The sequence below is a fragment of the Taudactylus pleione genome, unplaced genomic scaffold (genome assembly GCF_031769625.1).
Source record: "Taudactylus pleione unplaced genomic scaffold, aTauple2 ptg000394l, whole genome shotgun sequence".
Taxonomy (NCBI): domain Eukaryota; kingdom Metazoa; phylum Chordata; class Amphibia; order Anura; family Myobatrachidae; genus Taudactylus; species Taudactylus pleione.
Genome location: NW_028284795.1, coordinates 70,884 through 90,116, shown reverse-complemented (window position 1 = coordinate 90,116; position 19,233 = coordinate 70,884). Strand labels below are relative to the sequence as shown.

Sequence of the window (19,233 nt, the reverse complement as noted above, 5' to 3'; positions counted from 1 at the left end):
TGCGGGGACGGTGCGGGTACTGATAAGTGACAGTGTAAGAGACCCGTGTATATGATTAGTAATCAGCTAGAACCGGCTACAGAGGTGCGGGGACAGTGCGGGTACTGATAAGTGACAGTGTAAGAGACCCGTGTATATGGTTAGTAATCAGCTAGAACCGGCTACAGAGGTGCGGGTACTGATAAGTGACAGTGTAAGAGACCTGTGTATATGGTTAGTAATCAGCTAGAACCGGCTACAGAGGTGCGGGGACGGTGCGGGTACTGATAAGTGACAGTGTAAGAGACCCGTGTATATGATTAGTAATCAGCTAGAACCGGCTACAGAGGTGCGGGGACGGTGCGGGTACTGATAAGTGACAGTGTAAGAGACCCGTGTATATGATTAGTAATCAGCTAGAACCGGCTACAGAGGTGCGGGGACAGTGCGGGTACTGATAAGTGACAGTGTAAGAGACCCGTGTATATGGTTAGTAATCAGCTAGAACCGGCTACAGAGGTGCGGGGACGGTGCGGGTACTGATAAGTGACAGTGTAAGAGACCCGTGTAGACGGTTAGTAATCAGCTAGAACCGGCTACAGAGGTGCGGGGACGGTGCGGGTACTGATAAGTGACAGTGTAAGAGACCCGTGTATATGATTAGTAATCAGCTAGAACCGGCTACAGAGGTGCGGGGACGGTGCGGGTACTGATAAGTGACAGTGTAAGAGACCCGTGTATATGATTAGTAATCAGCTAGAACCGGCTACAGAGGTGCGGGGACGGTGCGGGTACTGATAAGTGACAGTGTAAGAGACCTGTGTATATGGTTAGTAATCAGCTAGAACCGGCTACAGAGGTGCGGGGACGGTGCGGGTACTGATAAGTGACAGTGTAAGAGACCCGTGTATATGGTTAGTAATCAGCTAGAACCGGCTACAGAGGTGCGGGGACGGTGCGGGTACTGATAAGTGACAGTGTAAGAGACCCGTGTATATGATTAGTAATCAGCTAGAACCGGCTACAGAGGTGCGGGGACAGTGCGGGTACTGATAAGTGACAGTGTAAGAGACCCGTGTATATGATTAGTAATCAGCTAGAACCGGCTACAGAGGTGCGGGGACGGTGCGGGTACTGATAAGTGACAGTGTAAGAGACCCGTGTATATGATTAGTAATCAGCTAGAACCGGCTACAGAGGTGCGGGTACTGATAAGTGACAGTGTAAGAGACCCGTGTATATGATTAGTAATCAGCTAGAACCGGCTACAGAGGTGCGGGGACGGTGCGGGTACTGATAAGTGACAGTGTAAGAGACCCGTGTATATGATTAGTAATCAGCTAGAACCGGCTACAGAGGTGCGGGGACGGTGCGGGTACTGATAAGTGACAGTGTAAGAGACCCGTGTATATGGTTAGTAATCAGCTAGAACCGGCTACAGAGGTGCGGGGACGGTGCGGGTACTGATAAGTGACAGTGTAAGAGACCTGAGTTGGTTCAGTTTTGTTCATGATTTTAGGTGTATGCAAAATTTTATTTTGCTGGATTTGGTAAAATACTGGCAAACAATGTAGGGAACGGCAGGAGCTGTAGAACAGTATAAGCTGACATAATGGTCTGTTACAGGGCAGCGCTAGGGCCGGCCCCAGTTGGTTAGGGTACTTCGTGACCTCCTGTTGTTGGATACAAACAGCAACATTCATGATGTCAATGAAGGTCTCTCACTTGGTGAAGTATCTCAATTTGCTCTCGATGCTTCGGTGTCTCATACACATCCTGGTCAGTGCGGATCCAATGTCTCGAGTCGCTCCTGCAAAAGGAAATATCCAGTCCTCAGTCGGAAGAAGAGAATTTCTAATCACGGTCATCCCCCAGGGAGAGGTCCCGGGAACAACCAGAGGACTTTCATTGGACATTTGTGGACTTGATGAGAACTAGCGGGGAGATCTATCAGGTCTCCTAAAGAGTGGAGAAGTTCCCCATAGCAACAAATCATCTTATATCTATCAAACGCAATAAATAAGTGAAGTGAAATGGCGCTCACCTCGGGTATTGGTCGCCATGTCGGCTACCTTCTGAAAAGCATCGAGGAAGGCAACAGCAGCCAGCACGGTGGTCCTGGGGGAGAAGGTGAGATGCCCATCAGCAGATCAGGATGTTAAGGTACCTAATTGTGAGATGTTTTCATGCCCACACCACAGTCTATAACTCTGGTCCATAACCTTGGTCTAATTGTCCTCAACGTATGGGAAGAGTCAGGTCAGATACCACCATGGAGTCACTGATGTAGTTATCTAAACGTTACTCAGCAAGAAGCTGCTGGGTGAGGATTTTGCCCTTGGTCTGGAATTGCTGGGGGGCGGGGGTGTCTGATTGTGGGTAAGGCCCTGAACAATCTGGCCTAAATCTGAGGAATTACCATTACCTCTGTCATACGTCCCATGATTTATCGTATGTGGAGTCGGCATGAGGCCAGATTACTCTGTGCGATTTGGTGAATCCTTGGTGGGGAAGGTGAGTGAGCACCTGGCTAAGGGCCTGATTCAGAGCCGTTCGCTATTTGTGGTCGTTCGTTCAAAAACAAGGGGTGGCTATTCAAATGATCCGTTCGCAAATTGCAGTCTGTTCCCACCTCTAAGTCTGAACGAGCGAGCAAAACATACGCTCGTTTTTTTGATAAAAACGCCCCCTGGCCGCACGCACCATACGTCATGTCCGCTATTTATTAGATTAATCGAGTACATCGTACAGCGTATGAGCTGCTCGCTATTCTTGTGGTTGGTGTTTTCAACCGCTATTTTGCGAGCAGTTCTGAGTTAAAAAAAAACAAGTGACGTGGTCAATGACGCTGCTGTATTAATTAGGCACTCCCTTAAAACGCCCGTTTTGACCTTTAAGCACGCCTGCGTTCGGATCTCCACTCCCCGTTTTCAAGCACCTTCCCCTGTTACCACCCACATACGCCTCATTCTGTCACTCAAAATAGCAGGCCCTCGCTATATTGCGTACCAACGATTTTCGGCCGCACTGACTGCTTCGCGCATGCGTACTAAAAACCGTACGCATGCGCAGATGTGCGAACATCGCTCGGAACGAGCGTACTGCCGCTAGCGAGTGGCTCTGAATGAGGGCCTAAGTCTCGGTCTATGGTCAGTGGTTGTATGTGAAACCTTTTAGATGAGTGGACAACACACACAGACATGTGAGCCCGGAATTGTACCTCAGATCTGCTGGTCCCACCAGCAATAAATGGCAGTGTGTTATTGGTTATATTTCTAGGACTGCAGATACTCATTTATAGACTGGGAGACTGTAATAAAGCTATAATACTATATAGTGATACTGAGTAATCCTATCACCATCCAGCACATGTGGGTATAAAGGGTTGGCGTGAATCTGTCCGGCAGCCATATTTAAAGAGCTCCTAATAGAATGGTGTTCTCAAACTCGGTTCTTATGACCCCAAACAGTGCATGTTTTCCAGGTCATCTAACAGGTGCAGTCATTACTCATTGACACTTTTTAAGAGATCCACAAGTGGAGATAATTATTTCACTTGTGATTCTGGGAGGAGACCTGGAAAACATGCACTGTTTGGGGTCCTGAGGACAGCGTTTGAGAACCTATGGTAATAGAAGATAGTTTGCAAGGTGCAAAGTATCACATAAATGTTCCATATCTACCAGGATAGAGCTATGTGACTGTAAGAACCCTGCCCCAGCTCTTAGTTATTTTTAGATTTGGTTACAGAATTCTCTCTATTAGGATCCCTAGGTGACATCTGACTGTAGCACTGCTGACACTCACTAAGGGAAGGAGAATATAGGAGCTCTCACCGAGGCATCTAATATAACATTACTGGATATTGGGGGAGATGTACCAAGCCTTGGAAAGAGCCTAAGTGGAGGAGTTGCCCAAAACAACCAATCAGCTTCTAGCAGTCATCTCAGACTGTGCTACATAAATGACAGCTAGAAGCCAATTGGTTGCTATGGGCAACTTCTCAACTCCATATCTCTCTCCAAGGTTTGATACATCTCCCCCACTATGAGACTGGAACGCCAGCCTGACGCTCTAGTTACGGCGACGGATCACCACCTACCTGAGCTGTGAGTGCAGTTTGGTGGCTTTAGAGTTGAAATCCTCCCAGATTGGATAAGAGCTCTGTAGGAGAGAAGAATAATGTTAGGTATGTCTCATCCTCCCCGTTCCTATCAGAGTATGTGGTCTGACAGGGACCCCCTTGGCCTCTAGCACAACGTTACTGGGATCGTATCATCAGGATAAAGGTCTCGTACCCCCAGCAGAGGCGCATAGTCTCTATAGCCAAGTGTCCATCACTGTGGGGGGAGATGTGTGACTCTGATTATAATCTGCAGCCTTACCCTATAGAAACCATAAACGCCACCCGCTATAATGTATATGTGAGCTGGGACTCTGCAATACTATACATTCCCATGTACATTGCGCTTGCCTCAGGGGGGGATGCGGTCCAGGTCGCAGCGGATCTGAGAATGTATATAAATGATACAGCTGTCACCTGGCTTCTCAGATCTGCTGCCTGTGTCCGCAAATGCAGAATCGGATCAACATCGGGAACATCGCACAGACACCTAAGTAACCCTACGGCTGCGCAGCATGTCCGCCGCAAGTCAGCTGCCGGGGCCAGCGATTCAGCATCGGAAGACGCATCCACTGGCTTCGGCACACCCCAAAAACGGCGCTGACACTCTTCATTTTCTTAAACGCTCCCCTCCCCCAAACGGCTGCAGCGGGTCAATCACACTGCGAGTAAGAGCACAGTGCAACCGGATTCGCAGGAAATGGCGGCACATGCGCACTGCGGCTCCAACGCAGAAAGGAAAACATCAGACATTTGCAACAGAATCGTCTACCTCTGAATGAGCCCCATTGTCCCTACTTTATGCAGAGGGTTCAGTCTTACTGTAACTAAACCGATGTAAGAAGCGGCTTTTATTGGTGATGCTGCGTAAGGGGGGGAAACGACCATTAGCATTAAACGGAGCGTGGTAGCACTACAAGTCCCAGCAAGCCATTAACCTGTAGATGGGCGAGTGCCAGCATGTCCATAGCTGCCACAGCATGCTGGAACATGTAGTTCTACACATCTATGTAGAAAGTCATGGTATTGGGGAATGCAGCGCTGTGTTGGTCAGACTGAGACTAGCGCACACTATGACAGGGACCCATCCTGTGCGTCTTCTGGTGATAGTGCGCCAGCCTGGCATAGCCCGACCTTGCCGCATTAATGGTATCCAGCCTAGGGTAGAAGCACTTTGTATTCATTCCTTTCTACTTAGACAGCAGCCGCCATTATAAAGCCGAGCGTGGCGGTTACTGTGTGCCCGCACCTACATACCGTGCTTCCAGCACATGTATCACTATACACACACACACAATGCAAAACACACACATTAGGTCACAACTCTGTGGCTGTCATTATAAAGCCGTGTGTGGCGGTTACGGTGTGCCCGCACCTACATACCGCGCTTCCAGCACATGTATCACTATACACACACACACAATGCAAAATACACACATAGGTCACAACTCTGTGGCTGTCATTTTACATGTACTTACAGGCTACACAATTTTGGGTCTTACTCTAATTAAGGCCCCGTGGCATATTAATATATTGTGCCACTATGCTACATAATTCACCCCACCCTCAGAGGAATTACCAGCTATAAATATGCCCTGTCTTACATATTGCCCTACACACTGCCCTGCCTCACACACTGCCCTACACACTGCCCTGCCTCACACACTGCCCTACACACTGCCCTGCCCTACACACTGCCCTGCCTCACACACTGCCTTGCCTCACACACAGCCCTGCCTCACACACAGCCCTACACACTGCCCTGCCTCACACACCGCCCTGCCTTGCCTCACACACCGCCCTGCCCTGCCTCACACACTGCCCTACACACTGCCCTACACACTGCCTTGCCTCACACACTGCCCTGCCTTACCTCACACACTGCCCTGCCTCACACACCGCCCTGCCTTGCCTCACACACCGCCCTGCCCTGCCTCACACACTGCCCTACACACTGCCCTACACACTGCCTTGCCTTACCTCACACACTGCCCTGCCTCACACACTGCCCTGCCTCACACACCGCCCTGCCCTGCCTCACACACTGCCCTACACACTGCCCTACACACTGCCTTGCCTTACCTCACACACTGCCCTGCCTCACACACTGCCCTACACACTGCCCTACACACTGCCTTGCCTTACCTCACACACTGCCCTGCCTCACACACTGCCCTGCCTCACACACCGCCCTGCCTTGCCTCACACACGGACCTGCCTCACACACTGCCCTGCCTCACATTGCGGAACCTTATACATAATATAACAGTAATAATTTAGGAATACTAAAGTCACACAGAGAAGTCGAATAATTGCATGCGACCGCTGTTCAACTGTTATCGGACGATTTGGTCATCCGCTGTCCGATTTATGTTGGTACAATCCATGATGCACCATTGAGTGAACGCACACCCAGTGTACGCACGTATCCACACATTCGCTCAACACTAAATAGCGAATAATATACAACACTCTCACACTGACAAACACAATATTCATGCAGGGTTTAGTTAGACATGTATACAGAAGCTGTTTCTCATTACTGAGAAAAGTAACTAAAAAACAATACACCAGTATACTGTGAGTGTTTTACATATAAATTGAGAAGACCCGCATACAGACAAGTATGGCTGTGGCAATTGAAATATAACCCTTACACTTATATGCACAATTGAATTTGTCTGAATGAGAAGTTAGGAACAATGGTCGGAGGTTTGCTTAAAAAGTACGGACAAGTAAATTCTAAATAGGCAGAGGAAAACCTTTGAATTAGCTATCAGATGAAGTGGCAACGGCAGTCAGCTGGGGGTCTCCACGCTGCTTGAAAGTGAAACTAGCTGCTTGTAACACCTTGCACAGTAGTTTTAAAATATGTTAGAAAGGGATAATATATATATTAAATCCATCATAAATACACTGAATGAAATAACACACACAGACTTACATGCATACACACATTAAATAAAACATATAAATATTATCAAAGCACAAAACACAAATGCACTACACATATTAGCAAAACTACGCAATATCCTTACACTTACACACTGCACACTTACATAAAAAGGTTCCCTAGCATTAAGGTTAATATTCAAGGTTTTATTCATAATTAAGTAAAGCGCCTGTATTGTAAGATTTCAGGTTTAGTACATGATAAACAGACCGTGTTTGGTGCTATTCTAAACCTCTGTTTATTTGCAGACTTCCGGTCCCAACAGCAAAGAAATCGCAACATGCATCTGCAAATTATGGATTATAGAGAGATAGGCATTAAAAAATGTACTCTGTAATGCAGCCAGGTTAGACTTGTTCTTCAGCGGGAAAATGGACACAAAGAGCTGTTGGAGGCTGGACTGTAATCATACAAACTGACCTATGAACTGCATCGTAACAGGAGAACCAGGAAGAAGAACCAATGGGATTATGCCAACTTGTTCTATTGTATTGCCAATCCCTGCAAGGGTTTATATGCAAGCTCTCTGAACCTGATAGTCAGTCATCATATTCTTTCTTTTGACGGAGGCTTCACCTTTGATGCCGGAAATCTGGATCCAGAGCGCCTGCGTATGTATCGACTGTACCTTGTGATTGTATAATTTGTTTGCGCTAATTGTATTTAGATCACAGCGTGTAACTATCTGCTTTTTGGTGAAAAATATATTTTTGTGCTTTGGAAACACAATCAAATTCTGAAGAGTAATTATTTCTTATGCGACTTACAACGCTAAATAGCAACATTTTAGAGTGTATAGATAGGTAGGAATCAATAATATATAGATCACATACACATCACAGACCATATACATGGGATATAATGAGAAGGAAGGACATATAGATCTATCACACACATCACAGACCATATACATGGGATATAATGAGAAGGTAGGACATATATAGGACATATAGATCTATTACACACACACACACACAGACATCACAGACCATATACATGTGATATAATGAGAAGGTAGGACATATAGATCTATCACATACACATCACAGACCATATACATGGGATATAATGAGAAGGTAGGACATATATAGGACATATAGATCTATTACATACACATCACAGACCATATACATGGGATATAATGAGAAGGTAGGACATATATAGGACATATAGATCTATCATATACACATCACAGACCATATACATGGGATATAATGAGAAGGTAGGACATATAGATCTATCACACATCAGACCATATACATGGGATATAATGAGAAGGTAGGACATATATAGGACATATAGATCTATCATATACACATCACAGACCATATACATGGGATATAATGAGAAGGTAGGACATATATAGGACATATAGATCTATTACACACACACACAGACATCACAGACCATATACATGGGATATAATGAGAAGGTAGGACATATAGATCTATCACACATCAGACCATATACATGGGATATAATGAGAAGGTAGGACATATATAGGACAAATAGATCTATCACACACATCACAGACCATATACATGGGATATAATGAGAAGGCAGGACATATATAGGACATATAGATCTATTACAAACACATGGGATATAATGAGAAGGTAGGACATATATAGGACATATAGATCTATTACATACACATCACAGACCATATACATGGGATATAATGAGAAGGTAGGACATATATAGGACATATAGATCTATTACAAACACATGGGATATAATGAGAAGGTAGGACATATATATCTGTCACACACACACACATCACAGACCATATACATGGGATATAATGAGAAGGTAGGACATATAGATCTATCACACACATCACAGACCATATACATGGGATATAATGAGAAGGCAGGACATATATAGGACATATAGATCTATTACATACACATCACAGACCATATACATGGGATATAATGAGACGGTAGGACATATATAGGACATATAGATCTATCACACACATCATAGACCATATACATGGGATATAATGAGAAGGTAGGACATATAGATCTATCACACACATCATAGACCATATACATGGGATATAATGAGAAGGTAGGATATATAGGACATATAGATCTATCACACACATCACAGACCATATACATGGGATATAATGAGAAGGAAGGACATATAGATCTATCACATAAACATCACAGACCATATACATGGGATATAATGAGAAGGTAGGACATATATAGGACATATAGATCTATCACACACATGGGATATAATGAGAAGGTAGGACATATAGATCTATCACACACACATCAGACCATATACATGGGATATAATGAGAAGGTAGGACATATATAGGACATATAGATCTATTACACACACACACACACACACACACACACACATCACAGACCATATACATGTGATATAATGAGAAGGTAGGACATATAGATCTATCACATACACATCACAGACCATATACATGGGATATAATGAGAAGGTAGGACATATATAGGACATATAGATCTATCACACACATCACAGACCATATACATGGGATATAATGAGACGGTAGGACATATATAGGACATATAGATCTATCACACATATCATAGACCATATACATGGGATATAATGAGAAGGTAGGACATATATAGGACATATAGATCTATCACACACATCATAGACCATATACATGGGATATAATGAGACGGTAGGACATATATAGGACTTATAGTTCTCCAGTAAGTGAGCAGTGAGTTATGAATGACTCGGTGACAGACTTGGCTTCTAGATCTTGGCTATAAATAGTTCCCCATAGTAATGGAATCGCACGTGGCTGCTCCTGCGCCCATTAGTCCATTAGTCCTACAGCGGAGTTTTCTGCCAGGCTTTAGCGCGTAGTATCCTCCACTTTATAAACGCGGCTATTGTCATGTACTGTTTGATCATCTTCCAATTTATCAGGTGGAGACTTCTCTGGTATCAGCTAAAACTTTGGCAATTTAAAAGAATAGTGTGTCACAATTGGTGTCTGCGAGTTACCTGTCTCAGGTGATGATCGGGTTTCAACGGAGGCCGGCATGACTGGAACCATGGGTGTCGTAGATAGCTCTATTTACAAGACTTGGGTAGCAGTGAAAACTGCCTTTGGTGATAAATGACAGGAACTGGAGGGACCGGACTGGGACCGGCAGGAAGACTTGTTGAATTGAACTGATGAGCTTGGAACTTGACTCTGGACTGGAATAATGTGACAATGGCTGAAGGGAAGTTAGGTAATGCTGAGACGAGGGCTAAACAGGGTAATCCGGAATTTCTATGACAAAGGCTGGAACTCAGGTGCAGGCTGGACAGGATAATTGGAAATAACAGGTTTCAGGAAGGAATGGGTAGGTTTGGGAATTTTAGGTTCAGGGAGGGAATAGGTAGGCAAGAGGGGCAGGAGTTGATCCACAGCAGGAAGCAAGGCAGGGTGACACGATGCAGGTTTACAGAGTGCCAGGGACCAACCAGGAGTAGGACTAGCAGCAGAGCACAGGCCAGGTATTGCTGTAACAGGACGTCTGGATGCCAGGTATTACTGTAGCAGGTTTTCGGGATGCACCAGGGGTTGCTGTCAGCAGATTTACTGGATTGCCAGGTTTAGCTGTAGCAGGTTTTCTGGAAGCACCGGGGGTTGCTGCCAGCACATTTACTGGATTGCCAGGTACAGCTGTAACAGGTTTTCTGGATTGCACCAGGGGTTGCTGTAGCAGGTTTCAGGGATATACTTGAATGCAGAAACAGCAGGAACCATACACCACGGGAAGACGAGATGTTCAGGCCCAGAATGCTATCAGGAGAGGATATATATACCCTGGGTCTGGCTGCAATTGGTGGATATGGACAGGTGGTCTGGTAGTAGCATTCTGAGTGGTGGAAGGCACAACATGCAGAGGGAGTATTCATCTCTGCAGCTCTGAGAATCAGAACCACACCTGTGACTCCAATCAGGGCTAGCAGTGCTCACAGACAGAGGAGGCTCAGGTGCAGTGCTCACAGACAGAGGAGAGGCCAGGTGCAATAATCACTGTGACAGGAATGCATAGAGAAGTCAGAGCAGATCCCCCAGGAGAACTACACACACAGATCCATGGGACGGCTGACAGGGGTAAGTCTCAAGGCAAAAAGGTGACAACTAGACAGGGTCGTGACATAGTGATTCTTAAAGTATAAGTAACACACACAACTAATGTAGCTAAAAAAGTTAGAGTTCAATTGAAATTAATTGAATCCATATTTATAAAAAAAAAAAAAGTAGACTTTGAAGAAGCCTCCCCACAATTATCCTCCACCATGCTAAACTAGGGTTATCCATCGGACATCAATGTTTACCAAACAGTGATGTTTTGTGGTCGATGGATTTCCCGGCGGTGGCGTAAGTCCGATGGTTTCCCTCCATCGATGGTTTGACATATCAGTCTTAGACATAGTAAGCTTTAGAAAGCGTTGAGACTTCAAAGAGACGGTAGCGGATTAAACAATGCGTGAGACGAGGGGAGAGGACAGCTCAGGGGGGTACAGGTAGATATCAGCGATATTAGCATTAAAGTGGCGTGTAGACTGGAAGAGCCAAAAAATTCAAAAAGTGGAGAAGAGTAGAGTGAAAAGATTAGAGGGTGTAAGATTGAGCCTTGAGAGACCCCTTTAGGGAGCTGGAGAGGAAGTGGACATTTGGACATTTGCGACTTTGTTTCTAGTGTAAAATAAATTCCTGTGCGCTTACAGACGCAGCCTGACATCTGCAGGACACTGATTGGCTTCTCACTGAGTCTGCGATATGAATAAGACGCAAAATTTATAGAGAAATACAGTAAGCCACTCCCCTTGGAGCATCGCAGTTGCGCCGGGCGTCTCGCACCGTATGACGTACGGATAACCAGTAAGTGAGGACACATCTGTACTGAGTAACGGGCTGGTATGGACAGGTCAGGTTGCCAATAGGGGAGAGGAGGGATCTGAATGCTGAGAAGTAGAGTTTGGGCTCAGAGTGTCGCGATAAAGGCGGCTTAGGCAGCAGGCGAGGAGACGGTGAAGGAGGCCGGTCGGTGTGCGGAGAGCGGGATTGTTGCAGGAGCTGAGGTTGAGGGAGTGACCTTAAAATACAATTGCAGAAAGGCCGGCGTGTGGGCGCATCTGTACTCATACACAAAAGGCGAACCTTGGCGTGTAATTCCTGACCACTCAGCGCGCACTAACCTCCTGCTCATACGAATTCTCAGATTTTTTGGGAATTTACTTTTCTTTTTGCTTTGGAGAAAGCTGTAACAAACCAGTGTATAAGATACTTGCACTGGAATGAATGTGTTTTGAGACCACGAGAAGACTAATAGTAATGTTCAGCAATGACCACTGGATGGCGCTGTTGGGTCACAGACTGTGGATGAAGGTGGGTAATGAATGAAATGAAGAGAAGATGGTTTATGGTGATACAGAAACCAATGAGGATCCGTCACACTGGAAGAGAATTCAGTCGTGTTCTCGCATCTCCCCGTGATCCAGACAGAACGCGCCCTGACACCGGGGTAAACTCAGTCACCGGCTGATAATGGGGGAGAATCAGTTCCCCACAATGTAGTGACCTGGGTCTGATAGTACATTAGGAACTGATCCTTAGAGGCCTGGGTAATAAACGGCGCCCCCCACAGGCCAGCTACCACAAAATGGCGTTACATCTGGATTTAACAATTCATAACGCTTTGAACAAAGCTCCCAATAAGAGCGTTCTGTAGCGGAAGAGCTGTAACACGTTACACGATGTCCCGGTTTTCCATCTCCGATCCAACAGTCAATCAGGGGTATTCAATATGGAGCGAAAACGCAGTTTCTGCGAGGTTTACGCTCGGATGACATCATTTTCGCCGCTTTTACTTTTACACCGTATTCAATTTGAAAACTCTTCGCTGGTGCGAAAAGTATATTGCATTCGACCACGCGAAAAAGTATCACCGAGGAATGGGTGGCGAAAAAAAGTGCAGAATTGGGGTTTTGGGGTGCAACATTTTGGAAACCTCCCTGCAACCTTCAGACAGTCCCCCAAAGGTAAACTGTGCCAAAAATTTTTTTGAAAAATACCTCAGTAGGACCCCAAAAAAAGCACTTTCATTTTGGGGGCGAAAAAAATAAAATTGGGGATACAAAGTTAAAAACTAGCGAACTACAATCTAGGGGGGTCCCCAAGTACGCCCCAGGTGTTTTTTTATTGAAGGTGTTTGCGGCAGGTGGATTTTTTAACATTTTTTAACATTTACTTTAGCAACTTTTAAATATGCTCACCCCCATTTTCATGTACCCAAAATTTGCTGGGACTAATTATTTTCTACAAAATAAACTTCTAAATACTATTCTTCACCACCTTCCCAAATCCCCAAAATAGCAGCTATCGAGCCCATTAAAAAGACCCCAAAAACCTTCAGCAGGGCTAATCGGGGGTATCCAGAGTGATCCGCCATGTCAGAGCATCTTTTTGGGGGTGGTAGGGTCATTTCCCCGAAGTTTTCGTTGATTTCACATTCGCCGGGTGCTGTTTTCGACGATTTCATATTGAATACGGGTATAATCAGAGGCGCACCCAATACTTTTTCGCCGGCAAAAGCTCCGATGTGCGGCGAAAACTTCGACCCGCATAGATGGCGAAGTTTACGTTTCATATTGAATACCCCTGTATGTAACATCCACTTTATGGTGTGCGTTACACATGGCGCCATCCGCCTCCCCAGAGTGTGGTCACAATTCTGAGCTGCGCGGCCCTCAACGCCAGACACAGTGTGAGGTTCCCATCCGCAGTCGCCATTCTACATTTGTCAGTCAGGGGGGTAGTAATGCGGAAGTATCGTTTCCGTGGGTACAAGGCTGCCGACCAGCTGCACCTAAGCGCGTCGCACTTCTTACCGTCTGCGGGGACCTCAGCGCACTACAGTTCCCAACATCTCCGCTTAATAGAGGTTATAACTGGAATCCTGGCATTACCGCTGATGCCCGGAGATGGTGTGGCACAGAGATTGGGGCTCCTGACATTTTAAAGTGGTTAAAGGAAATGATCGGCCATTTAGGGGATATTACATTGTGCTATTCCCTTCCAGACACCCGATAATAAGGACACCGTGATCCTGCGCTATTACCTTCCAGACACCCGATAATAAGGACACCGTGATCCTGCGCTATTACCTTCCAGACACCCGATACTAAGGACACCGTGATCCTGCGCTATTACCTTCCAGACACCCGATACTAAGGACACCGTGATCCTGCGCTATTACCTTCCAGACACCCGATACTAAGGACACCGTGATCCTGCGCTATTACCTTCCAGACACCCGATACTAAGGACACCGTGATCCTGCGCTATTACCTTCCAGACGCCCGATACTAAGGACACCGTGATCCTGCGCTATTACCTTCCAGACACCCGATAATAAGGACACCGTGATCCTGCGCTATTACCTTCCAGACACCCGATACTAAGGACACCGTGATCCTGCGCTATTACCTTCCAGACGCCCGATACTAAGGACACCGTGATCCTGCGCTATTACCTTCCAGACACCCGATACTAAGGACACCGTGATCCTGCGCTATTACCTTCCAGACACCCGATACTAAGGACACCGTGATCCTGCGCTATTACCTTCCAGACACCCGATACTAAGGACACCGTGATCCTGCGCTATTACCTTCCAGACACCCGATACTAAGGACACCGTGATCCTGCGCTATTACCATCCAGACGCCCGATACTAAGGGCACCGTGATCCTGCGCTATTACATTCCAGACACCCGATAATAAGGACACCGTGATCCTGCGCTATTACCATCCAGACGCCCGATACTAAGGACACCGTGATCCTGCGCTATTACATTCCAGACGCCCGATAATAAGGACACAGTGATCCTGCGCTATTACATTCCAGACACCCGATAATAAGGACACCGTGATCCTGCGCTATTACCTTCCAGACACCCGATACTAAGGACACCGTGATCCTGCGCTATTACCTTCCAGACACCCGATACTAAGGACACCGTGATCCTGCGCTATTACCTTCCAGACGCCCGATACTAAGGGCACCGTGATCCTGCGCTATTACCTTCCAGACACCCCATAATAAGGGCACCGTGATCCTGCGCTATTACCTTCCAGACACCCGATACTAAGGACACCGTGATCCTGCGCTATTACCTTCCAGACACCCGATACTAAGGACACCGTGATCCTGCGCTATTACCTTCCAGACACCCGATAATAAGGACACCGTGATCCTGCGCTATTACCTTCCAGACACCCGATACTAAAGACACCGTGATCCTGCGCTATTACCTTCCAGACACCCGATAATAAGGACACCGTGATCCTGCGCTATTACCTTCCAGACACCCGATAATAAGGGCACCGTGATCCTGCGCTATTACCTTCCAGACGCCCGATAATAAGGGCACCGTGATCCTGCGCTATTACCTTCCAGACGCCCGATACTAAGGACACCGTGATCCTGCGCTATTACCTTCCAGACACCCCATAATAAGGGCACCGTGATCCTGCGCTATTACCTTCCAGACGCCCGATACTAAGGGCACCGTGATCCTGCGCTATTACCTTCCAGACACCCGATAATAAGGGCACCGTGATCCTGCGCTATTACCTTCCAGACGCCCGATAATAAGGACACCGTGATCCTGCGCTATTACCTTCCAGACACCCGATAATAAGGACACCGTGATCCTGCGCTATTACCTTCCAGACACCACATAATAAGGACACCGTGATCCTGCGCTATTACCTTCCAGACACCCGATACTAAGGACACCGTGATCCTGCGCTATTACCTTCCAGACGCCCGATACTAAGGACACCGTGATCCTGCGCTATTACCTTCCAGACACCCGATACTAAGGACACCGTGATCCTGCGCTATTACCTTCCAGACGCCCGATACTAAGGACACCGTGATCCTGCGCTATTACCTTCCAGACGCCCGATAATAAGGGCACCGTGATCCTGCGCTATTACCTTCCAGATGCCCGATAATAAGGGCACCGTGATCCTGCGCTATTACCTTCCAGACGCCCGATAATAAGGACACCGTGATCCTGCGCTATTACCTTCCAGACACCCGATAATAAGGACACCGTGATCCTGCGCTATTACCATCCAGACGCCCGATACTAAGGGCACCGTGATCCTGCGCTATTACCTTCCAGACGCCCGATAGTAAGGACACCGTGATCCTGCGCTATTACCTTCCAGACGCCCGATAGTAAGGACACCGTGATCCTGCGCTATTACCTTCCAGACGCCCGATACTAAGGACACCGTGATCCTGCGCTATTACCTTCCAGACACCCGATAATAAGGACACCGTGATCCTGCGCTATTACCTTCCAGACACCCGATACGAAGGACACCGTGATCCTGCGCTATTACCTTCCAGACACCCGATAATAAGGACACCGTGATCCTGCGCTATTACCTTCCAGACACCCGATACTAAGGACACCGTGATCCTGCGCTATTACCTTCCAGACACCCGATACTAAGGACACCGTGATCCTGCGCTATTACCTTCCAGACACCCGATAATAAGGACACCGTGATCCTGCGCTATTACCTTCCAGACACCCGATAATAAGGGCACCGTGATCCTGCGCTATTACCTTCCAGACGCCCGATAATAAGGGCACCGTGATCCTGCGCTATTACCTTCCAGACGCCCGATAATAAGGACACCGTGATCCTGCGCTATTACCTTCCAGACGCCCGATACTAAGGGCACCGTGATCCTGCGCTATTACCTTCCAGACGTCCGATAATAAGGGCACCGTGATCCTGCGCAATTACCTTCCAGACGCCCGATAATAAGGACACCGTGATCCTGCGCTATTACCTTCCAGACACCCCATAATAAGGACACCGTGATCCTGCGCTATTACCTTCCAGACACCCGATAATAAGGACACCGTGATCCTGCGCTATTACCTTCCAGACACCCGATAATAAGGACACCGTGATCCTGCGCTATTACCTTCCAGACACCCGATAATAAGGACACCGTGATCCTGCGCTATTACCTTCCAGACGCCCGATAGTAAGGACACCGTGATCCTGCGCTATTACCTTCCAGACGCCCGATAGTAAGGACACCGTGATCCTGCGCTATTACCTTCCAGACGCCCGATAGTAAGGACACCGTGATCCTGCGCTATTACCTTCCAGACACCCGATAATAAGGACACCGTGATCCTGCGCTATTACCTTCCAGACACCCGATAATAAGGACACCGTGATCCTGCGCTATTACCTTCCAGACACCCGATAATAAGGACACCGTGATCCTGCGCTATTACCTTCCAGACACCCCATAATAAGGACACCGTGATCCTGCGCTATTACCTTCCAGACACCCGATAATAAGGACACCGTGATCCTGCGCTATTACCTTCCAGACACCCGATACTAAGGACACCGTGATCCTGCGCTATTACCTTCCAGACACCCGATAATAAGGACACCGTGATCCTGCGCTATTACCTTCCAGACACCCGATACTAAGGACACCGTGATCCTGCGCTATTACCTTCCAGACGCCCGATAATAAGGACACCGTGATCCTGCGCTATTACCTTCCAGACGCCCGATAATAAGGACACCGTGATCCTGCGCTATTACCTTCCAGACGCCCGATACTAAGGACACCGTGATCCTGCGCTATTACCTTCCAGACACCCGATACTAAGGACACCGTGATCCTGCGCTATTACCTTCCAGACACCCGATACTAAGGACACCGTGATCCTGCGCTATTACCTTCCAGACGCCCGATACTAAGGACACCGTGATCCTGCGCTATTACCTTCCAGACGCCCGATACTAAGGACACCGTGATCCTGCGCTATTACCTTCCAGACACCCGATAATAAGGACACCGTGATCCTGCGCTATTACCTTCCAGACACCCGATACTAAGGACACCGTGATCCTGCGCTATTACCTTCCAGACACCCCATAATAAGGACACCGTGATCCTGCGCTATTACCTTCCAGACACCCGATACTAAGGACACCGTGATCCTGCGCTATTACCTTCCAGACACCCGATAATAAGGACACCGTGATCCTGCGCTATTACCTTCCAGACACCCGATAATAAGGACACCGTGATCCTGCGCTATTACCTTCCAGACACCCCATAATAAGGGCACCGTGATCCTGCGCTATTACCTTCCAGACACCCGATACTAAGGACACCGTGATCCTGCGCTATTACCTTCCAGACACCCGATACTAAGGACACCGTGATACCATTATGTCATTTCTCCCATAATCTTATCCCTGGCGCCCAATGCTGGGTATAACTAGTCTCATCCGGGACTTATCGCCATTAAACCTAATAGAGGTGTTATATAGAGGTATCCCCAGATGTATCCTCTGATCAGACAAAGGAGGGGATTAGAAACAGAGATGGGTTTTGCGCTAATTGATCATATATATATCTGATAGATATAAAAGTATAATAGGGATATGGTAGAACCCACACAAAGATCAAGACGCCAGTAACCATAATAATATAACAATACACCCACATTAATAATAGCAGCATGAATATTATCAGCAGCCCCCTGGGATCTAATACACTATAATAAGAGATTCATTGGGCTCAATTCAATTCTACGCGAAGTTAGGTCGGGGGAAGGCTCGTTCTCGCGCCTTAAACAGGGTGTTTAGACGCAAGAACAGGCATTCTCCGACTAAACTTCCCGGCGCTTAGGGCAGAAAACAGCATCGTGCCAGGAGGGATGCGAGAAGAAATCCTTAGTTGGGCTTAGCAGCGCGATGAATTGAATAGCTCCGAAACGGATTCCCCGCACTATTCACTTCGCGTTGAATAGAATCGTGCCCTCAGAGTCCAGACCTGAACCATCGATAGTCAGCTTAGAAAAGTACAAGTCTGTGTATATATATAAGTGCAAATTTACCGTCCGCACAGGAACCTCACCACATCCAACCGGAAATGGACACCGGAGTCCGCTCTTCTGTACACAGGTCTCCGGTCACAGGGTGCACCGTCTCCTGCGGAGTATAACGCGGTGTGCGCAATGGCGGCCGGGTGTCCCAATAATATCACGGGCAGACGTCAAGTCAGAATGTGACGGCCCCAATGAT

At 47.1% G+C, this 19,233-nt stretch overlaps 1 protein-coding gene across 1 annotated transcript in view; it reads right to left on the bottom strand.

Annotated features, from left to right (window-relative positions):
- Positions 1 to 19,233, bottom strand: part of MTSS2 (MTSS I-BAR domain containing 2) — a 120,978-nt gene that overhangs the window by 37,255 nt on the left and 64,490 nt on the right. The window contains 3 exon segments of the mRNA XM_088446225.1: positions 1,705 to 1,789; positions 2,024 to 2,097; positions 4,082 to 4,143. Of these exon segments, the coding sequence (XP_088302351.1) occupies positions 1,705 to 1,789; positions 2,024 to 2,097; positions 4,082 to 4,143 (221 nt within the window).